At 39.3% G+C, this 21,255-nt stretch overlaps 1 protein-coding gene across 2 annotated transcripts in view; it reads right to left on the bottom strand.

The window, feature by feature from the left end:
* The window catches only part of LOC119908816 (MAM domain-containing glycosylphosphatidylinositol anchor protein 2-like), a 198,822-nt gene that overhangs the window by 94,765 nt on the left and 82,802 nt on the right, over nt 1–21,255 (bottom strand). For both annotated transcript variants that reach the window (XM_038726693.1, XM_038726692.1), the window contains exon 3: nt 19,933–20,107. In XM_038726693.1, coding sequence (XP_038582621.1) covers nt 19,933–20,107 — 175 coding nt within the window. The remainder of the gene's footprint in view (nt 1–19,932; nt 20,108–21,255) is intronic.

Consider the following 21,255-nt stretch of genomic DNA (forward strand, 5'->3'; position numbering starts at 1 on the left):
CCCACTAAATCGTGAGCTTCAGAATGAGAGGAGATGACATATACTGTGCACAAAATGATGTTTGATGTCTATCACTTCAAAGAATATTATATTCCTGACCTCCGCTCTGATTTAGGCACTCTCTGATTTGACACATCTGTTACGCTACCCATTTCCCAACAGTCTGAGGGAAGTTTTACCCCAACGCTGGTTATTTGAGAAAGCGGTTGATTAAATGGATTCAAAGTTAATCATCTTACCCGGCTATCGCATTAAGCCTTGGCAAATGGTGTTCATCATAGCTGTGGTGTCTTTTAGCATGCTAATACTTGCCTTTTAGATTATGTACATTTGCACGCTCAAAGAACGTGGGGAACTAGCTGTTTCCCTTTCATCTCCGTCTGAGATGCAATCAGTTTTTAACACGAGCAAAAAGGCAATTTAAGGGAGAGGATGAGAGAAGCTAATGCAAGTTATCCCCCATGAAAATTCAAACTGATAAAGGCTGACCTTTTACATATAAATAGGAAAGTGATTGAGTGTATTAATGAGTGAGTTAGAGTATCAGTGAGTGAGCAACAAGGTGGATGATTGAGTGATTGAGAGAGCCAGTGTGTGTGAATATGTGAGTGAGAGAGTGCAAGCAGCTTACAGTAAATGAATTCTCAAATCATTAACGATGATAAGCCTCCAGAGAAAAACTACACACACCTCAGGTATTATTAATGGATGAATTCATCGCTTTTAATTCAGTAGCTGTGGCCCACCCCTGGATTTGCTGAGGATCAGGTCCTAATCAAGGTGCCTGTGGGCCACACTGCACAGCATTCAGCCTCGACGCACCAGCCAGAGAATGCTGATTCCTCAGTTTCATTAAAGACATGTTCTGCCCTACAGCCCCTTAATCAAAATCTAGCAGCGGTCAATACTTCATCCAGGATCCATTACAGTGTCTCAGGTAAGAGCAATTACCTTTGGGGGGGTTGGGGAAAAACAGGGGAGGGGGTGACAACGCTGCGGAGAAGACAGAGCGATTGCAGAGCCATTTTAGAGGAGCAGATTGCTCTAAGTAAATACACTGATTCATTATAGAGAGAAGGAGGAGAGTATGAATCCTATATCTTACCAAACGTCTGCCTCATCTGTTTCCTGCTTCAAACAGTCAATTTACCAACTGGCAGAAATGGAGCGCTTCATTGACAGCCCCATCTACCTTGATACACATGTCTTTGAACGGCAGACCTGATAGGAAGTTGTCTTTTTTCCCCTTTTTTGTCCCCCTTGTGGTGACAAGAGTGTTAGCACGTGTTTCTGTATGTTTGTGTATTAGGCAAGGAGAAGTTTGAGCTATTAATAGGACCGAAATGATATGCAGAGAGGAAGTGGATGCTAGGAGCGCAAAGAGATAAATATGGAAATATGGAAATGTACGCACTGGATTAAAATTTGATGAATTTCAAACAAAATTCCACCTCCACCATCAGTCTTTCTCCCGAAAGGATGTTGTGTGTGTGTGTGTGTGTGTGTGTGTCACTCTTGTGCAATTAGCTTCTGAAGTCACGCTTGACTGATTGTGAAGCTTAAATCCCAGAGCCCACAGGAAAACTGCGGTGTCGAGGCCGCCTGCGCCAGAGTTGTTAGGGTTTGTAATTGCAGGTTTATGGGTTCACAGGCCGGTAAATCTGCCCATGTACAGCTAAACGCTCCAGCGAGCTAACCTTAGCATCACTCCTGCTCACTCCCAACAACCATGACAACTCTTAAAGCTCTGGGTTTCTCTGATATTAAGACATGGGGGTGGGGCCGCATGACACACGAATGTGCAAACGGCAGAGGTGTTGCGTGGGTGAGTCAGACGAGGTCTTGCAGGACCAGCAGAGAAAAAAACAGGTATAACATTCAGTTTACCACCAATCTTTTTATTCTCTCAAGTGAGAGAAACAAAACCTGAAGATGTCGATATTCCCGTTTGAATAGCGCTGGTTTCTACTTTATGGGCCTACCAAAACATTTGTTGGACAAATAGGCACAAGTGAGTGGTTTGGATAAAAGAGAAGATGAAGATTAAAGAAAGTGCTTCATTATCACATCAAACCTTAGCTCCTTCCTTTCATGTCCCCCAACCCCCGCCCCTAAAAAGCAGACACCTGCAGTAAAACTCACACACATTACCTCACCTACACATACCCAGCCTCTCTCTCTCACACACACACACACACACACACACAGACACCAACATCCTTGTACAGATCCACATGCGCCTTTCTTTGGGTGTCTCTCGGGTGCTAATCTAATGCAAGTTTCTTTTTCAATTTTTTCTTGGCTTTGATGTCTTTCACTCTCTCCACCTGATCTGCCAAAGTCACCTGGGAAGAGAACACCTATCAGGCTCCCAGGCTGTCAGCCATGAGCGACGGAGGCCCGTGATTAATTTCACCTAATCACTGTCCCAGCTTGATTACCAGCGGGAGCTGCTGACCTGAATGACATTTGTCCAACGTCTTTCATGAGTGAAAACAGCCCTGTTATGTCAATGATAAGCAATTTGCTTTTATTTTGTGCTAAGGGACAGTGACAGACAGCAGGAGAGAGAGAAACGGTTATGGTCGGAGAGAAACAGACAAAGGGAGGAAAAAGAGGGTCAAGAGCATGTAAAAACTTCTAATTTGCTGCTATCCAGACGCAGGGTTAATGAGGTGATGATACTGTACAGCAGCTGTCTCCTGCACTTATTCCAAATAAGGGTGACTTGCTGTCTTTGTGATGGATTTTTTTGGTAGAAATATGGGCATGAGGCATAAGCGATTAGAGAAGTTATTACTTGGCAGCTTGCCCTGGGATGGACCTCACCTTCAAGCCTCTTTTTTTTTAGAAGCTGGAGTTTCAAAGCAAATCCTAAAAATGGTAGAGCCACCTCCACATAAATAGGAAAGAGTAAGAGGTGAATTTATTCTGGCTCTTTAGACATTCTCCAACCAGATTAAAAGTCCGTCAAAGGCATCTGTGTCATGTGAATAGTGGTGTTTGTGTGATTTTTTCAATATATCATAAAAGCCTCAGATAAATAAAAAAAACAATAAGATAATGGGCAGTGAGGAGTGATATTCGATGTCTGAGATATTTCCATGCTGATGCATGATGCGTGGGATTAATTTACTGTAAGAAGACCTAAAATTGAAAACAATTTGCAACATCAGTATACTATGTGTAAACACACTACATCAAATAAGACAGCACAAATAAAACATGATATAGATGGTGTGTAATTTCAGTTTGCTGAATGGTGCGCTTTAATGCGTTTCATTTATGTGGGTTAAAAGGTTAATAAGTTGCATTGGTGATATATAACATCCACCTCATGTAGAGGCCTCTGATAGAATATGTGAATCCAGCATGTAATTTACTGTCAGAACATTTCCTTCCCGCCATCTCTCCACCCCATGGCAACAGTGACCTCTATCTCATGGCTACACTCCACAATAACGAGCTCCTGCTAGCTGTATCTATTTGGTGTCAGCTGTTGCTTCATACTGAAGTGTGATGGTGGTGTTGGATGGATGTTTTTGGAGGGTGGGCGAGGGCATGATGCATCTATTTCTGCAATAAGTCCGCTCTGACGCTGGTGCCTGTGTAACAGAGATATCTCAGTGAACTGAATATCATTCCCAGAGAAATGAGATACGAGCGTGAGCAGCTTTGTGTGCTGCACCGCTCTCAGTGCTGTCACGGGGTGGAGGATAAAAGGGAGAGGTGAGAAATAAGGGAGAAGCTCATTCAGTAGGTGTGGTATATCTGAATGTGGCAGTGTAAAACACATCTGTATGTTGAGAAGCACATAAACAGTAACTCAACACATCATACAATATGAACGCTGCATGCATCTCACCACATAATTAAAATGGTAATGTACACATGGCTAGTGATCCTTCCTGATGGATATCTTATCATCAATTTTTATGATCTTATCTTCGTCTGAGCTTCAGAGTACATGCAAGCAATAGTCTTCTAAAATCACCCTTATGCATGTGTATGCATGTAGCAGAGATGGGGACCTGAGTTTGAGACTCAGACTCAAGTCGCAATTAAGTCGCCCACACAGTACCTTCAGACTTGATTTGAGACTCGTACTCAAAAGACTTCAGACTTGACTCAGACTCAAGGTGCGGGACCCATGAACAATGTCTATTTTTAGGAAACATCTTATGAGCTTGCTGTTATCCCCCTCCTTGCGTTACCTATAACCTACCTACGTAACACATAAGTTACTACGTAGCTGCTACGCGTGGCCAAAAGTGAGTGAGGACAACAAACACCGGTAGCTGCTGTGCCATTCATCATAAACTTTGACTTTAAACTTCATACAACAAGGCCCAAACAAAAGAAGTGCTGAATCCAAAATAGGTGAGAAAACATGTTTTAGCTCAGCACTGGTCATCTAACGTTAGCTTGCTTCTTGCTTTAGCTACGACCTACGGGAGGTTATCTTTTCACATTATGAAAAGATAAACGAGTGTTTTTTTACTGGCCAAACTATGGTGGTTGTTATCATTTACGTCCCGCTGGCTGCCATCATGTTAATTATTGACGTTGGCTGCAAACATTTTACAGGTTTATTGTTGATCATGTAATGTTACAGTTTTATTTAGTTATAATGTTACACTGGTTTGAGAGTCTGGGGGGTATGTTGACTTAAAGTAGTTAATAAGCTGTTATTGGTTGAAGACATTAGGCTACATGTTGTGCTCTGTTAGTGAAAAACAGGTTACAGGTTTATTGTTCATAATGTAACATTACAGTTCGATTTAGGTAACGTTACACTGAGTTTGAGAGCCTGCGGTTGGTGTTGACTTACAGTAGTTAATAAGCGGTCATTAATTGCATTGCACATTACATGGTTGTGCTCTGTAAGTGAAAAACAGGTTACAGAATCCCTTGTAGCTATGCGGTGTTCTAAGCAGCCTGGATTGAACACAGCAGGTGATACAACATTCATTATAACTACGAGTGACTTGAGACTTGACTTGGACTCGAGCTCAGAGACTTGAGACTTGAGTTGGACTCTAGCTCAAAGACTTTTGAGTATCTCTGGCATGTTATTGAATTTCTGCAAGTAACCAGATTAAAGGTCCAGTGTGTAATATTTCTGAGGATCTATGGACAGAAATGCAATATAAGAGCCATTTATATCTCCATAACGTTGCCACGCTGCATCGTCATATTTCTACAGTAACTGAAAATGGACACACAGCACTACAGAGCTCGTTTCGTCACTACGTTCTTCTTGTTTTTGTAGAATTCAGGCAGTGCAGACACTTATCACTATGTTGAATGCGTATGTTAGAAGAAGAAGAAGAAGTAGTAATAATATACTGCAGGGGTCTGCAAATACGTTTTGCACTGGAGCAATATTTTCAACCATTAGATGTTGGATGAGAATATAACCCATAATACTGACTTTCATTAAGATGTTGTCTGGTTAGCTAACCAATCAAGATAAGGTTTTTTTTTCTCTCTCTCTTCAACAAATGGATTCTGCAGCAAATGTTTCTCAGATCACGGCATGTGCTGCACTTTTTTTTTGTTTTGATGTTTGATGTTTCAACACTTTTTCATAACCCAGTATCTCCAGGCAAAGGATATTTAGGGGAATCACGTTTTCTGACAGCTCTTTCAGAGGAGTGTCAAGCAGGCTACAGACTCTTTTAATGTTGTTCAGAATTTTAGTAAAAGCTCAGTTCAACTCCAAATAAAGCATTACAGTAAACAAGCTTCTTACGCTTTTATTTTGTAGTCAAAACCACTAAAGAGGAAGTGATTATTTAAGTAAATGTTGCTGTCATGACTGAGATCTATTTCAGCATCGCTTTTCAAAGTATTTATTTATTTATATTTTTTGCCACTATCAAAGCACCCTAATCTGGCAGCGGGCCAGATATTATTGTTGGCGGGCAGTTTTGGCGATGGTCCATAATCACAGAGAATTAATGTATTTCCCTTGTCAATGTTTGTATAAACTTTATCCAATGTGTGGTTTATGATGGACTGTGATTCAGAAACAGTGACAATTTTACACACTCTTGGCTTATATTTTCCATGTTATCTGTCAGTGGCCAAGTCACTATAACATATGGTTTTACTGAATAATTAAGTAAATATCATTTCTTAATAAATACAGGTGCTGGTCATACAATTAGAATATCATCAAAAAGTGGATTTATTTCAGTAATTCCATTCAAAAAGTGAAATTTGGATATTATATTCATTCATTACACACGGACTGATATATTTCAAATGTTTATTTCATTTAATTGTGATGATTAAAACTGACAACTAAACATGAACATGAAAAGTATGAGCATGTACAGCACTCAATACTTAGTTGGGGCTCCTTTTGCCTGAATTACTGTAGCAATGCGGCGTGGCATGGAGTCGATCAATCTGTGGCACTGCTCAGGTGTTATGAGAGCCCAGGTTGCTCTGATAGTGGCCTTCAGCTCTTCTGCATTGTTGGGTCTGGCGTATCGCATCTTCCTCTTCACAATACCCCATAGATTTTCTATTGGGTTAAGGTCAGGCGAGTTTGCTGGCCAATTAAGAACAGGGATACCATGGTCCTTAAACCAGGTACTGGTAGCTTTGGCACTGTGTGCAGGTGCCAAGTCCTGTTGGAAAATTAAATCTGCATCTCCATAAAGTTGGTCAGCAGCAGGAAGCATGAAGTGCTCTAAAACTTCCTGGTAGACGGCTGCGTTGACCTTGGAACTCAGAAAATACAGTGGACCAACACCAGCAGATGACATTACACCCCAAACCATCACTGACTGTGGAAACTTTACACTGGACTTCAAGCAACGTGGATTCTGTGCCACTCCTCTCTTCCTCCAGACTCTGGGACCTTGATTTCCAAAGGAAATGCAAGATTTACTTTCATCAGAGAACATAACTTTGGACCACTCAGCAGCATTCCAGTCCTTTTTGTCTTTAGCCCAGGCGAGACCCTTCTGACGTTGTGTCTTGTTCAAGAGTGGCTTGACACAAGGAATGCGACAGCTGAAACCCATGTCTTGCATACGTCTGTGCGTGGTGGTTTGGAGCACTGACTCCAGCTGCAGTCCACTTTTTGTGAATCTCCCCCACATTTTTGAATGGGTTTTGTTTCACAATCCTCTCCAGGGAGCGGTTATCCCTATTGCTTCCCTTCGCCTCTCTATTAATGTACATGGACACAGCTCTGTGAACAGCCAGCCACTATAGCAATGACCTTTTGTGTCTTGCCCTCCTTGTGCAAGGTGCCAATGGTCGTCTTTTGGACAGCTGTCAAGTCAGCAGTCTTCCCCATGATTGTGTAGCCTACAGAACTAGACTGAGAGACCATTTAAAGGCCTTTGCAGGTGTTTTGAGTTATTTAGCTGATTAGAGTGTGGCACCAGGTGTCTTCAATATTGAACCTTCTCACAATATTCTAATATTCTGGGATACTGATTTTGGGGTTTTCATTAGCTGTCAGTTATAATCATCATTCATAATTCATAATCATGAAAATGAATGGATAAAAGGAATGAACACTTGAAATATATCAGTCTGTGTGGAATGAATGTATACATTATACAAGTTTCACTTTTTGAATGGAATTACTGAAATAAATTTTTGATGATATTCTAATTATATGACCAGCACCTAAAGAAACCTCATTTCTTGACTGGCTACTCTCTGCTGTCTCAGAAGAGACACCTTTTGTGCTGTGTCAGCCACCATAGCTGTCCTATGCTCTTTGAAAGGTTAGGGGGCAGTGGTAGACTGGATAGATGGTGGCAATTCCCAACCCTCACCACTAGATGCCACTAAATCTTATACACTAAACCTTTAAGGTGTTAATTTGAAGCATTAAAGATATCATATGTTTTCAGCTACTACTAGCCTCTGTTTGTCTACAGAAACGTTAGGGCTGCCCCCTCTTACAAGATTAGCTGACTAAAACCATCGTCAGTAAGTCACCAGTCCCAGCCAAGAAATAATCCCACAGGACCTTTTGTCCCCGCGACCCTGTAAGCAGGATAAGCTGGTTGACGATGGATGGATGGATGGACTTTTTGTATTTACACTTTGTGTACAGATTAAACAAATGAGATACAGCATGTTAACAAGTGACATTTAAAGGTGTTACCGTTACCTAGCCAGGCTAGCCGTTTCCCCATTTTCAGCCTTCGCGCTAAAATAAGCTAAGCTAAGCTAAGATAAAATAACCGGCTGCTGGCTGTTGCTTCATTTTAACTGTACAGACATTAGAGTTCCATTGATCTTGCCATCTAACTCTCAGCGAAAAGTGTCTTTCCAAAAACTATTTCTATAATTTCACCAAGCCACTTGCAATAGTAACAATGATCTTTTATAGTGGATCACTGCACACGAGTGTGTTCTGTTTATTGCTCATGATACTGATACTGTACCAAATATATGTTATATATCTCGCACATCTATGGGTATTATTCCAAACTGTATATCTATTTTAAATGATAGATATTATTGTATATACATTTTTACACACTACATATACCTCTCAAGCCAAACCTCTGACTAATCACTTTTAAAAGTCTTCAAATATTCTATCTGGATGCTGTATAGGACCACTATACTGTAATTATCCTCAGCTAAAATGTTTTACCTAATCAAGTTAATTATGTTGTTTGTAAAAATTCTAATATATAAACATATATTTTTATAAACACATATGTATACATATAGTATGAACATATTTTGACAGTGTTTGTTTCTGTGATTTGGACTAATAATGACTTTTTTTCATTAAATCTAATGATGACTCATCACAGATTTCAATAAACATGAATCGTCATTGATTTTTTGATATTTTTCAAATATATTGATGAGTACATGTTGTTAGTATTTTTGCATTTAGAAGTTATGCTCACAGAGGCTATTTTACTCGGGACTGTGACTGTTCTGACATGCTTATAAGGCACTCACTCCATATTTTGTTTTGAATAATTTAAAAATGTAGTGCTCAAAGTCAAAGCAACGAATAAGAGATAACAACTGCTCACATGCTTTTAAGAGCACATCTAATTACCTACTTCTGTAATGAACTGAATGTCACTGGTATTTATCATTTCTAAATTTTTGGGAAAAAGCAAACTAACAAACGAATGAGGGTTTTTTTGTTCTGCTTGCATCAGTAGAACAATAATGAAATCCTTTTGGCGGAATGATAAAACACTGCAGTGTATTATTTATGACTGTGTCTTGAGTAAAATTTATTACACATCTCCCCAACCAGTCTTTAATATTAGAAGTTTGAAATTGAAATGTAATCAGTGGGTCAGTTGTCAAGGGTCGAAACAACAATTTTAATATACTGTAAAGGACCAGACCTTTGGGATTGAGGGTTTATAAGGGCTACTCTTCTGTCTCTGCCAGGAACACAGCGAGGGGGAGTTTGGACAAGTTGGGTTAAGGTTTGTAAAGGCCAACACACCACGCCTGCCATGGCTGCTGTTTGGCATGCCTCTGTGGTACTGTGTAACAAGTCCTGAATGATTCATTAAGCATTTCCACATTCCTGCATTAACTAGAACTTAAATTTCTGGGTGGGGGTGGGGCTTCTTTCCTCTCTCTTTCTCTGTAAAATCTCCTAAACTTGTCTTCCCCACACCTTACTCTCTCTCTCTCTCTCTCTCATCAGGATGTGCATTTAGCATTAAGGTAATGGTAGCTAACTCCCTCTCTGAGGCCACAGTCATCAGGCCTGGTTAAGTGTAATTACTGCCAATTAAAGTGGTGATGCAGAATAGAGTCAATTGAGCGATAACGAACATTACAGCATGCTACATTGTTGATAGTAGATAAGCCTAAATGGATCTAGAGGACAATGGTCCTGTTAGTATTGCAAGAAGACACTCTAATACATAATAAAGTGGGCTTGTCTCCTCATGTTACTGATATCTAATGTGTGAAAAAATAAAAAATAAAAAAGATTTATATAACGTACAGTATGGATATAAAAAAAACATTTTTTCTTTGTGCAATAAGCAGAGCTTAAATATAGACGTTTGATTGCTCTTTTCTCCTTGAAGTCAAATGCAAATGGATTATGTTTAAGCTCAAACAGTGGATGATTTTTCCCTCTGGCCACATGAAGTCATCCTGCACTTTAACTGTGCTGTTCAAACTGTTGCTTTAAGAGCTGGAGCTGTGTCCAGGAAGCTGCAGCCCACTTAGGACTGCTGCACCTCCATCTTCCTCTGTGACAGTGCGTTTCCAATTATGCTGTCTTTGGAGGTACACCGAGTGTATATACATGTGTGTACAAAAGTAGAGTGTGTGTGTGTGTGTGTGTGTGTGTGTGTGAGTGTGGACACATGGACAATGTGTGAGATAAATGAAGGGGCAGACGTCAGCAGCCTCACAGCAGAGCCTGCAACCCCTCACTTCCTCCCAGTGATGGAGATGAGGAAATAATGAGGCTCAGTTCTGCTCTATGTGTTTGTATGTGTGTGTGTTAGGGGGTGAGGAGTAATGAATCTCCTCTTCATCCTCTCCCTTAGACAGTGGCGTCTGCCTCAGCCCATCTCCTCTCTAATTCATCTCCCTAGAAAACAAACAGGCCACAGACCACTGATCTACACAACAACACCTAAAGAGTTGGAGGCAAAGCACCAGAGACATGATAGAGTTCTTTTCTGGTTCCAGCCTAATGACCTTCTCCTTTGTTAGGTCTGGACAAAGAGCAACCAAGTATGGGAGATATTTCCTGAATGATGATTTAAAAACATTTTCTTAAAATAAAAAAGTTGACCATTTATATAAGTCACAGGCACAATTTTTTTTCAAATTTGATACCTATATTAACATGATTAACAACATTCTCATGTAATATTACTAAAGTAACAAGTGTTTCATAGTGGCTTAAGAGAAACATATTGGGTACAGGAGGCGTATGTGTGCTGGGCGGAATGTCTGATGTATGAAATAAATACAGTGTGCTATTTATTTTAAGACATTTAAGTAATTTCAGAAGGAAATATCGTAGTCTTTGCTTCACTACATTAATCTGACAGCCTTAGTTACTAATTACTTTACAAAATAAGCTTTTACACACAAAACATATAAAGAGTTTATAAAACATTTTTTGTGATAAATTAAACTGTCCGACAGTTTATACAGTACAGCTGAAACGATTATTAGAGTGACATTTCATGGTTCCACCTACATCATTTTGAAGATTTGCAGCTTTTTCTTTTATATATTATAATTTATTTTTATTAAATCTGAGGTTTGGATTGTTGGTTGGACAAGCATTATGAAGGTGTCAACTTTTCAGACCAAACAGTATTTTGATTAATGGAGAAAATAATAAGCAGATAAATCCAAAACAAAATAGTTCAAAATGAACACAAGCTCAACCAACTACTACAGTAAAATCCTGCTTGGATAAGTAATAACTATATAACAGTCACAGGACATTTTTTCTTTCTGCATTGAGGACTTTTACTTTTAATACTTTAATTAACTTTTCCTGAATATACTTACATAGTTTTACTTAAGTAACATTTTTAATGTAGTACTTTTACTTGTAACCGAGATTTTTTTACGGTGTGGTATTTGTACTTTTACTTAAGCAAAGGATCTGAATACTTTGTCCTCCACTGTACAGTACATTTTATACAATCATTACTGATTCTCATTTTCCACCTGTCTCCAATATAATCAGTAAAGAACTATTTAATTTCTTGTCTCCTTGGTTTTCTTCAGTAATGCCACACAAACCAAAGCTCTGCATGGTATTTATTTAAACAATATTCTTTAACTGATTTTTGCCTTAGAACATTTCTTCTATCCTCAAGAGACTTCTTCGGACAACATACCATTCACAGGCAGTCACAAAATACTTTCTTGCTAAACAAATCTCTTTTTTATAAATGAGTAGAGCATGAGATCAATATCATCATTATTCTTCATGATTCATGCTGCATAGTCAGATCTCATAATTGGAATATTGTTGTCCATATCCCAAAATGCTGGGGAAAAGATAACAACTGTCAGTACATCATCTGTGGCCTTTCCTTGCCCAGAGAGAAAATGTTAAAAACAAAAGGCAGATAAGAATGAAATTCTGCACAAGATAATCACATTAGCATACACAACACAAACACACCGTAGTACGTTTTAAGCTCCTGATGGGGAGAAAATCAGAGGCAAGACATGAGGTTGACTCCACTACTCTGATTAAGGGCCCCTCCCCAGAGCAAGTCCTTGAAAGAGTAATGGGCAGTCGTGAACTGGCTGTACCTCCATTAACCAAACCGGCAAACATTTACATAATGTACACATAATGTGCTGATTCATTCTGTCCTGATTCAAACAAAGCTCAGATAACTCACCGTGGCTATATCACACCATTCATCACACCAGATCATTTACATCCAAAAGCACTTTAAAGCCGCTGAACATATATCTTTGTCTACATACATTATGGGATCAAATCATTCTGAGATACCGAGATGTTGTTCTTCAACGTTTTTGGCACATGATTCTTTTTAATTCTAAAATTGATGGTGAAGATGCCATGTGAGGTTTTGTCTTGCTTGAATTACATCCCTAATGGATGTTACGACAATGATGATATATATATATTTCACACTTATTTTCTTTATACTCCCGCTTATAAACTTTGATAATCCAATCCATCGTAACAATGAGGCTATACATGTCCAAGCAATGTGAATGGGGCTCTAGTGAGAGCAAAACTCAGTATTTCAGTTTGGAAGGTGGTTTTTTTTTTTCAAAGCAAAAGTGTAGGGAATGAATACAACAGCGTGTTTGCCGGCTCTAACAAAGCAACAACCTTCAGGGCCAAAAAGATGAAGCCAACATGGAAATACCAAAAACTGCAGTTCATAAAATGGCCACTTGAGGCTGAACAGTTTTGGTCTCTATAGCAAATTTCTCATTGTGTACTCCTCACCCTAAAAACCTCTTCTCCTTTTTTAAAGTGAAAAGATTCTATTTGAAAATACAAACAAAGTAGACATCATGCCGTGTTGAATTGTGGGTAGCATTTTGTTTACGCCGCCATGTTGTGAGGATCCTGCTGCGATCCTGCTGCCTTCTTTGTGTATGCACACACTTTGGGGACTAACCTTTAAAATCACATCTCCATTCATTTCTATGCAACTAAATCCTAAATATATCTGCCCACTAAAAGTAGAAAAAACCTGCTTTTTGTAACAAGATCCAAAATGATCAAATCTTTTTTGTTAATTATGTGACTGATCAAACTGACTGACCATTGCCTATGACTCAATAAAATAACATAGCTTTTAAACTCATGCAAAGTGTACACACAAAACAAGGTAATTTGGCCTGATAGGATATTTGACTGGAGATGGTTCATCTGGGTCTATAATCCACTACTGGGCTTCCAATTCATATGAATCTGCTTTGTTTGTGGTTATTAGTTTGTCCAAATACCATTTCTTGTGTTCAGTGACATTCAATTTTATCCAGTAAGGAATTTCAAGGGGTAAATGCAAGACCCAAAGGCTTGACAAAATTAGCAATATTAACCTAGGAGGGCCGTGGTTAGTGAACAAGAAGTGGCTCTAAATTACCATTGCTTGTGAATATGAGTGTTACCCAGAGTGTACCCAGCTTTACCCAGTGCATGCTGAGATATCAGCAGAGGAAGGACCAATGGATGGACCATCTATTCTTTTATCCATGAAACTGTCAAAATAAAAGCTTCATACGACTAGAAGATGGTCCACTAGTTAGCGATTATATATTCCTTCGCTCTGAGTCATAACTCAACCTATTGAACCTGCCTCCAGCACCTGCTTCATCCAAGTGAACCCACTAATCGATAGGCTCCCCTGAGATCACCATCCCACACACTTTGTGAGAAAGCCTGCCTACCCTCTGCATATACCCAAATATATTACCTATTCATTTAAAAGAACCTCTCCAGGGATTCTTAATACGAGTGCAAATACCCGTAATGCAGGGATACAGGAGTTAATAAGAACTGCATAAGCCTCAGTCAAAACTTGATTTCTATCACCACGTTCTGTTTTTCTGTGAGTCAATGTTTTCTCCCGAACACTCTGCCTTCTCTTGCTTTGCGCACACATTTACTCGGGCACCTTACAGCAGGGCAGCACGAACTGGACACCTGATGAGATAGGGAGTGCCAGTTATACTGACCAACTGGATAAAGCAAAGCCAGCATGGCCACTAAACAAACACCATCAGCTGCTGTTTGGTCTCCGAGCTTCTTCATGAACTCCATCGATGGAAAGCAAACATAAAGCAGACACACTTCCTCAAGTTGTCCTCACACCGCACGCTGCTGCACAGCGTTACACAGCTGAGGAGGCATATGCCAAGACAAGTTAAGCCTTTGACATGTGTGTGAGTCAGGACCTCACCGGTGGAGAGTGTGTTCATGCATAAGCATGTGCTTGAACCCAATGGGCAGCCTCTATTTTTGTTTCCTCTCGCACGCATGAGCACACAAAGAAATGGACACACACATTCACACGTCTCATATCTTGATGGATGCTGCCAGAAAAATGATAGAAACTATGTGCCAACAAACAAACACACACAAACACACACACACACAGTATCCTCATTAAAATTCTCTGGCTTCTGCACCAGCAGTGTAGAGTAAGGGCTGTGTAAGTCCTTCCAGAGATAACACAGAAAAAGCAGACTTTTGTTTTATTCTAATCCTTCTTTTGAAGGAACGTAGTGAGAACTATCAGGGAAGAGTGAAGATATGGGTGAAAGCTTCGGTAAAATGATATCCACAGTCTAGTGGGTTGTTTCTCACAATATATGCACCACCTGATTCTTACTATTTCACAGCCACTGACAACCTGGCAGTGGCTGACTAGGCAGACAACATTAATATCATCTGCGCAACATTAGCATATGGACAAACAGAACAAAGTGCTTTTTCTTTCCTGTGAACTCTGGGAAACTCGGCTGCATGTTTTTTGTTTTCTCTCCGCACTGCATCTCTGTGTTCTCAATTTATTCAGTTTTGTGAGTTTTAAAGTGGCCCTTTATCTCAACCTGTACAGTAAATGCTGACCTGGCCGAGCAGGTTTAAGGCACAGCAATTTGTTTTCCATTTGTCCATCTGCAGAAATCATTCTATTTCACTCTCTCTGAGTGCATTTGACAACCGGTATATTTGGGCACCAATAATTTACTTGAAGATTGTATTGTTTATCAGTAGGAAGTGGAATTGTGCAGGATTCATATATTCATATTCATATATTTTTTCAGTGAAATTATTTCAATAAACTTAACATTTGGTCTACAAAAATGCATGAGAAATGCCCATCACAGGTTGACAGCGCCCCTAGGTGGTGTCTTCAAATTGCTTCATTTGTCTAACAAAGACATTAATTTCAAATAATATGAAACACAGAAAAGTTGCAAATCATTGCACTTGTGATGCTAGAACCAGGGCATTGTGCAGAGAAGATTGCTTGATTGACTTAATCAATTATGTAAATTGTTGTTTTTTAAAGTTGATTTATTAACTTAATACTGTTTAAATCAATATGATGTTTTTTTTTAAACTGGTGATTACTAGAGCGAGCCATAGCCAGCTAGCCATAGCAAAGCAGTACAATTTCATTGTGTGTGCCGTTGTATTTCATAAACCTGAACTCTTTTCCTATCCTAAGTTTGTTTTTTGGTAGGTGGACATTCTGCCCTGGTCGCCTCCGTGCCAAATCACTTTTAGATATATTGTGCTGGCGATGGTCAACGAACTCTGAGCCTGCAATAAGCTGCCCCGTGCAGAACTCTTAAGCCCTCCTCGATCGGTCACTCAATGAAACATTAGATGCTGCAGCAAAATGAATGCAGCTGAAATTAAATGAAAACACTGAAAAGACTCCCCTGTAGGAAAAGTGAGCATCTTAAGCTTAAAATCGATCAGTGTAGGAGTTGGGCAAGGTCCTTTATTAACTTTGCAGAGGACCTTCCCCCACAGACCTAACTGCCGATAAACACAACTGAAGTGTCAGCAGGTATAAAATGTGCTTAGATGGACTTCTGAGCTTTGTAAATACGTTAGCTTTGAGCCGGCTATATAGCTAATATCAGCTCCTCTGGGCTGCAGAGGTCAGTTATTACCATTAACTATTCCTTCCTGTTTCCATCTGCTGCTCAGAGTCAACACTACAGAAAACTTTTACTGTCTCTCTATGTACATTTAGATTTTCATATTTCCTTGATTTAATTTAATTGAAACTAAGTCATGGAAGAATCAGCTGCCTTTTTTCAGAAATACAATCTGTAATTTTAATAATAAAGGTGCACATATAAAGAAGACCTTTACTGTTTATTTTAAACATTAAAAACAAGATCCTTGATTACCAGGAAGAAAAAGCAAATTACTGGTCTCAAAAGAAAACCAAGGGAGAGACTATAGATCATTCAGGTTATAAGCCTCTTAATGTGAAACATGTTGGGGCCCTGCATCTCTTTATGTTATGTTAGTTTCTTCCCTTTGTAGTAAAGGTGCAGTCCATTATAACGGCCAGTGTTATTTCAGATGTATCTTGCTTGTGTGTCTCTGTTCGTATCGTTGTGTTTATGTCTAAGAAAAAGACAGCAAACATAATTCAAGGTGTTGTTGTTGGGAGGTCCATCTCCAAAACACCAATTCTAATACTAATTAAGAATCTTAGCTGCAAACCACTAAAAATAGCATGTACTGCAGAGGCCCATCAATTAAATTCACCCCCAGGGGACAGCTATAACATTGCTCAGGAGGAATGATGTGCTTTTGCTGCATTTGCAGCATAACACAATGTAAGCTAATGAAGTACGCACATACTGTGTTACAAGGCCAGATGCAAGGACATCATCAGGATAACAATTTGAAATGCTACTGTGTAAAAAATATCTGCTTAATATTCATTTTGATCTAAGTATTTGTAGGTCTTTTATGTTTTCTCTACCCTTTTGTTATGACTGTTTAGCTGATGATAGCAGGTTCACAGTATAGTTGCGTCAGTATGACACACAGTTGATGCTTTTGCAATATATTACAATACAGCATTGCATTATATTACTTACATTGTTATATAATAATACTATATTACTGCTCTATTGTATTTGTTGTATGTTTATATTATTCTATATGCTCTTTAAGGGATTAATATCCTTTTCTATTATACATATTTATTGAACGGCATTCTTAATGTATAATGTTTGTATACTACATATACTGCTCATATGTAATACTATCTACTTAATTATTATGAGCTACTTCTACCAATATAACTATACTTATATTATATATAGTCCTCACATCATAGCTGTCAGAGCTGCACAACAGCACAAAACATAAAAAGGTGTTGTATGAATGCATAAACTGTTTTTTCCTTTTAATGTCATCGCTCTAATTTCTTCAACTTCTTTATTTTTATTTATTCAATTAAAATAGTTCTTAATCTGTTTTCTCACCTCTTAACTTGTCTTTTTGCACGCTAACATGAGAACAGTCATTTACCAATAAATCATTCACCAAAATACATTGCGCATCCACACTCTCTGATCATCCTCAGGTCTGTCTCTGGTGTGTTATCTGGCTTCATTTCCACGCCTGCTTCTCCAGCTCTTTAGTGCTGCCAAGGCAAAAAGGTGCACAGAAGGGAACGTGGCTCTGACTGTCAGAGGCTGAGATGCATTCAGCCCCTGCTCTGCTGTTACACTAAGGCCTTCTACAAGCTTTCTAAACAAGTTTCAACTCCACAATCTCTGCCCATGTAGGCCAAAATAAACATATACAAGGAAGTGGGTCACACACTGAGGGGCAAGAATGAGACAGAGTCAGGAGAGAAAACATGGGCATAGGAGAAAGGAGGAGAGGCCCATAACTGCCGGAGTATTATTCAGACAATTATAGACAGAAGCCAGTGTTACCGCTCAAAAATGCATCAAATGAGCATAACACAGTAGGTGATTTGAGGGGAGATGAGGGATGCCATCCCCCTTGTTAGCAAAATGACCAAAATTAGTTCCCCTTGTTAGCTTGCCATCCCCAAGTAGGAAGTTAAAGTTAGAGAGAGTGCAGGGGCTGAAATGTTGTTTAGTTGAATATGTTAGTCTAGTCTGCCTGACTCATTGATCCTTTATCTGACTGAGTTTTGTGCAAGTTAGAATCTATGGTCCCAGCCATGGCTCTGAAATATCAGTAGCCTAACTGCGCCGTGTATTGGTAAATCCATGGCGCTGTCCGTGGTGCTGAAGTAGCACACATATTTGTAATTGCACCTTTTTCTCTCAGTCCAGCTCTTCTGCCAGTTTAGTCTTAGATCTATAAAATTCTGTAAGCTATATACTATGAATTCTCAATTCTATACTATATAATAGCCTATATACCCTACAGAGTAGGGTATATATTCATTTTCAAAGTGACAAGTAGCAATGTGTACTTGTGGGGTGTGGGGCCATCCCTCGGTTAAAAATGAACAAATCACCGACTGAACGTTGGTTTTACTGGAAATGGCTGAAGAGCATCTTAATTAGTGCAAAAGTGTTCTGCTCCACTACCTTTTTTCTTTCCCCTGTGACTGTAAATTGGATGTTTGGCAACAAATTAAGGGCAGAGAGGTCAACAATTTAGATATATAGCATTTTTTTTTTTTGTCATAAAAAAAGAAAGCAGGGGTTGAGTGTTATCAAGGGAGTGAAGACTGAAGCAGTAGTGAAAAGTTTTAGAGGCTTACAGATCTTTCAACGGCTCCACAAACGTAATTTTAAATGTATTGCAACATATATTTTTTAAAGCTGATTAGAGGTCTGCCCATAATACAGATGTTTATAAAAATTACACATATTACTCATTGGATATAAACTCCTACTTGATGTCGGAGGGTCTGGCTGTGGTGAAAGGGCAGCAACTCCCCTGTCTCACCACCCTTCGACTGCTCACGAGGTGAAATAGAACAATCAATGCCAAATCAATAAAAACAATAACACTAAATCACTGTTTTCTTTGATGAATGCTAATGAACTGCCACCACTTGTTGCACAGATACTTTAAAAATAAAGAGGCTGCACTTACAGTTGATGGTTGTTTTCAGGATAATAAAAGCGTTTTAGATTAATTAACATTCTTAGGAGAGTGCAGGGTTCTCATTGGACGCTCTACCTCTGAATACCTACAGTGTCATTTACAGAAGAAATATGGAATGTTGTTATGAATGTAGGACTGTCAGGTTTCATGTCCTTACACAATGATCGGCACTGTGCTGTGCCTGTCGGGGTTCACTGTAAGATTATTCTTAAGGAATTTAAAATATTATGAGCAAACTTTAAAAAAAAAGAAGAAATAATATTATTTCATAATATATCTTTTTTTTTTTATTACATTATAATTATATTTTATTTTAGATTTTAAATTGATTTAATACTTGTTAAAATATACTGTGCTGGCAGCTGCACCACAGTATATTTTACTTCACTGCTAAGACACTGACTTTGTTGCATAATCAGAATTGTGAATAAAAACCATTTTGGGGTCATGGCTCTTTGAAATGTAGAAGAGAATTAGGCAGAAGACAAAGTGACACCATGGCCAGTCCTCCGCACAGTAACACACACATAGACTCTGAAAGTCACAGCTTTGGGCAATATAAAATTTTCGATCTGCCTCACTTGAATATCTCAGTAAACTAGAAAAAAACACATAATAACAGAGGGCAACATTCAAATTCCCCAGAGAAAGGTTAACAGACAAGTTAAGCAACAAAACAGCTACAACCGTATTACTATGAAGCAATAGTGGGCACTTGTGTTTGGTGAATATTGGGTAACATCTTCAGTTCTCTCTCTTTTAGCCTTGCAGTGATGAATGAAAAATATGATGCATCATGTCCAATTTTGAACCATGTACATCACACTTACAGTACACGTCCACCCTGATAGACTTGATGGCAGGGGATCCAAGGCCATTCTCAGCCTTGCAGTAGTAGCGACCTCCCTGGGTCCTCAGAATTTTTGCAATATGCAGCGTCTCGTTGAAAACACTGGAGTCCTGGAAGCGGTCAGACACACTGCCTGCTGTCTTGGTCCATCGGATCTGGGAAGAACAAAGGGTAGAAATTACTATACTTCCAGGCTGACCAACAAAGCTCCAATAGGAATTACACCCCACTTCAGTTCAGAAAAAAACGTCTTTGGCCATTTCAGGACAGAACTGAAGAAGCCTCTTGGATGAGAGATGAAACGTCTTTAAGTATCTTCAACCAAGTCCAGTTGAGTTTAACCTTCCTTGAATAGCTACACTTAGTGGAAATCAAGATGATACAAGAAAAGACCAGTCGCCAATACCGACCTGGTAAATACACTGAAGGTGTACTATAGAGGGTATGCGCATGATGTCACAGAACACTGTTACGCTCACTGAGTGGCAGAAAGACAAGCAGCAGCGTTAGCTTGAATCAGCTAAATCACAAACAACACATCTAAAATGGGAAAGAGCTGGATCACTGGTTCTTCGGTAAGCAGTAAGGATCACAGTCGAGTCCGACTGCCTTTAATTTGAGCAAATAATCACTTGTTTCACTCCCGGTTTGCTAAACGCAGCCTTGGTAACAGATGTTTTGCCACTCAGTTGTCAGTGTGTTCCGGAAGGGGAAGTGACATCAACGCATACCCTCTATTACCTTTAGTCAAATAGCTTAGCTAAACACTGATTAAAAAACAACAATCTGGAAGTGACGGGAAAAGACAAATGATTAAATCAGTATTTTGGAAGGAAACACATCAATAGCAAACAGTAACCATGGCACGTAAGTTATTTTATGCACGTTTGCTATATTGTCTTGTGTTCTCATGTTGACTCAAAATTGCATTTCATGCAATGCACAGACGACTGATGAAGAACATCCAGGTCTTTTGTGAAATGTCACAGTACAAATGAGGACTTAAGGGTGCAAAATCTTCTTACTTCCCTCTTTCCTCTGTTCCACACAAGACTGACCTCAGCATGGCCTTCTCAGCATGAGTACCTTTCACTAACTGATGAGACCCAGTTAGCCCATGGCATTGGGTGTAATGAAAGGTGAAATAGTGTTACTCTCCAACATGAGGTTGTAATTGACTCTCCATCATCCGCCTCTCCTGTCCTCATTAAAGCATACAGCATGAACAGGTACTGTGACAACTCTGGCCTGGGGGCCACACAGCCAGAAGTACGGAGCATAAAGCTCTATTCAATCCCTCATC

Source organism: Micropterus salmoides, unplaced genomic scaffold, assembly GCF_014851395.1.
Source record: "Micropterus salmoides isolate LMB-PRFRI ecotype aquatic unplaced genomic scaffold, ASM1485139v1 Ms_hic_scaffold_18, whole genome shotgun sequence".
NCBI classification, from domain to species: domain Eukaryota; kingdom Metazoa; phylum Chordata; class Actinopteri; order Centrarchiformes; family Centrarchidae; genus Micropterus; species Micropterus salmoides.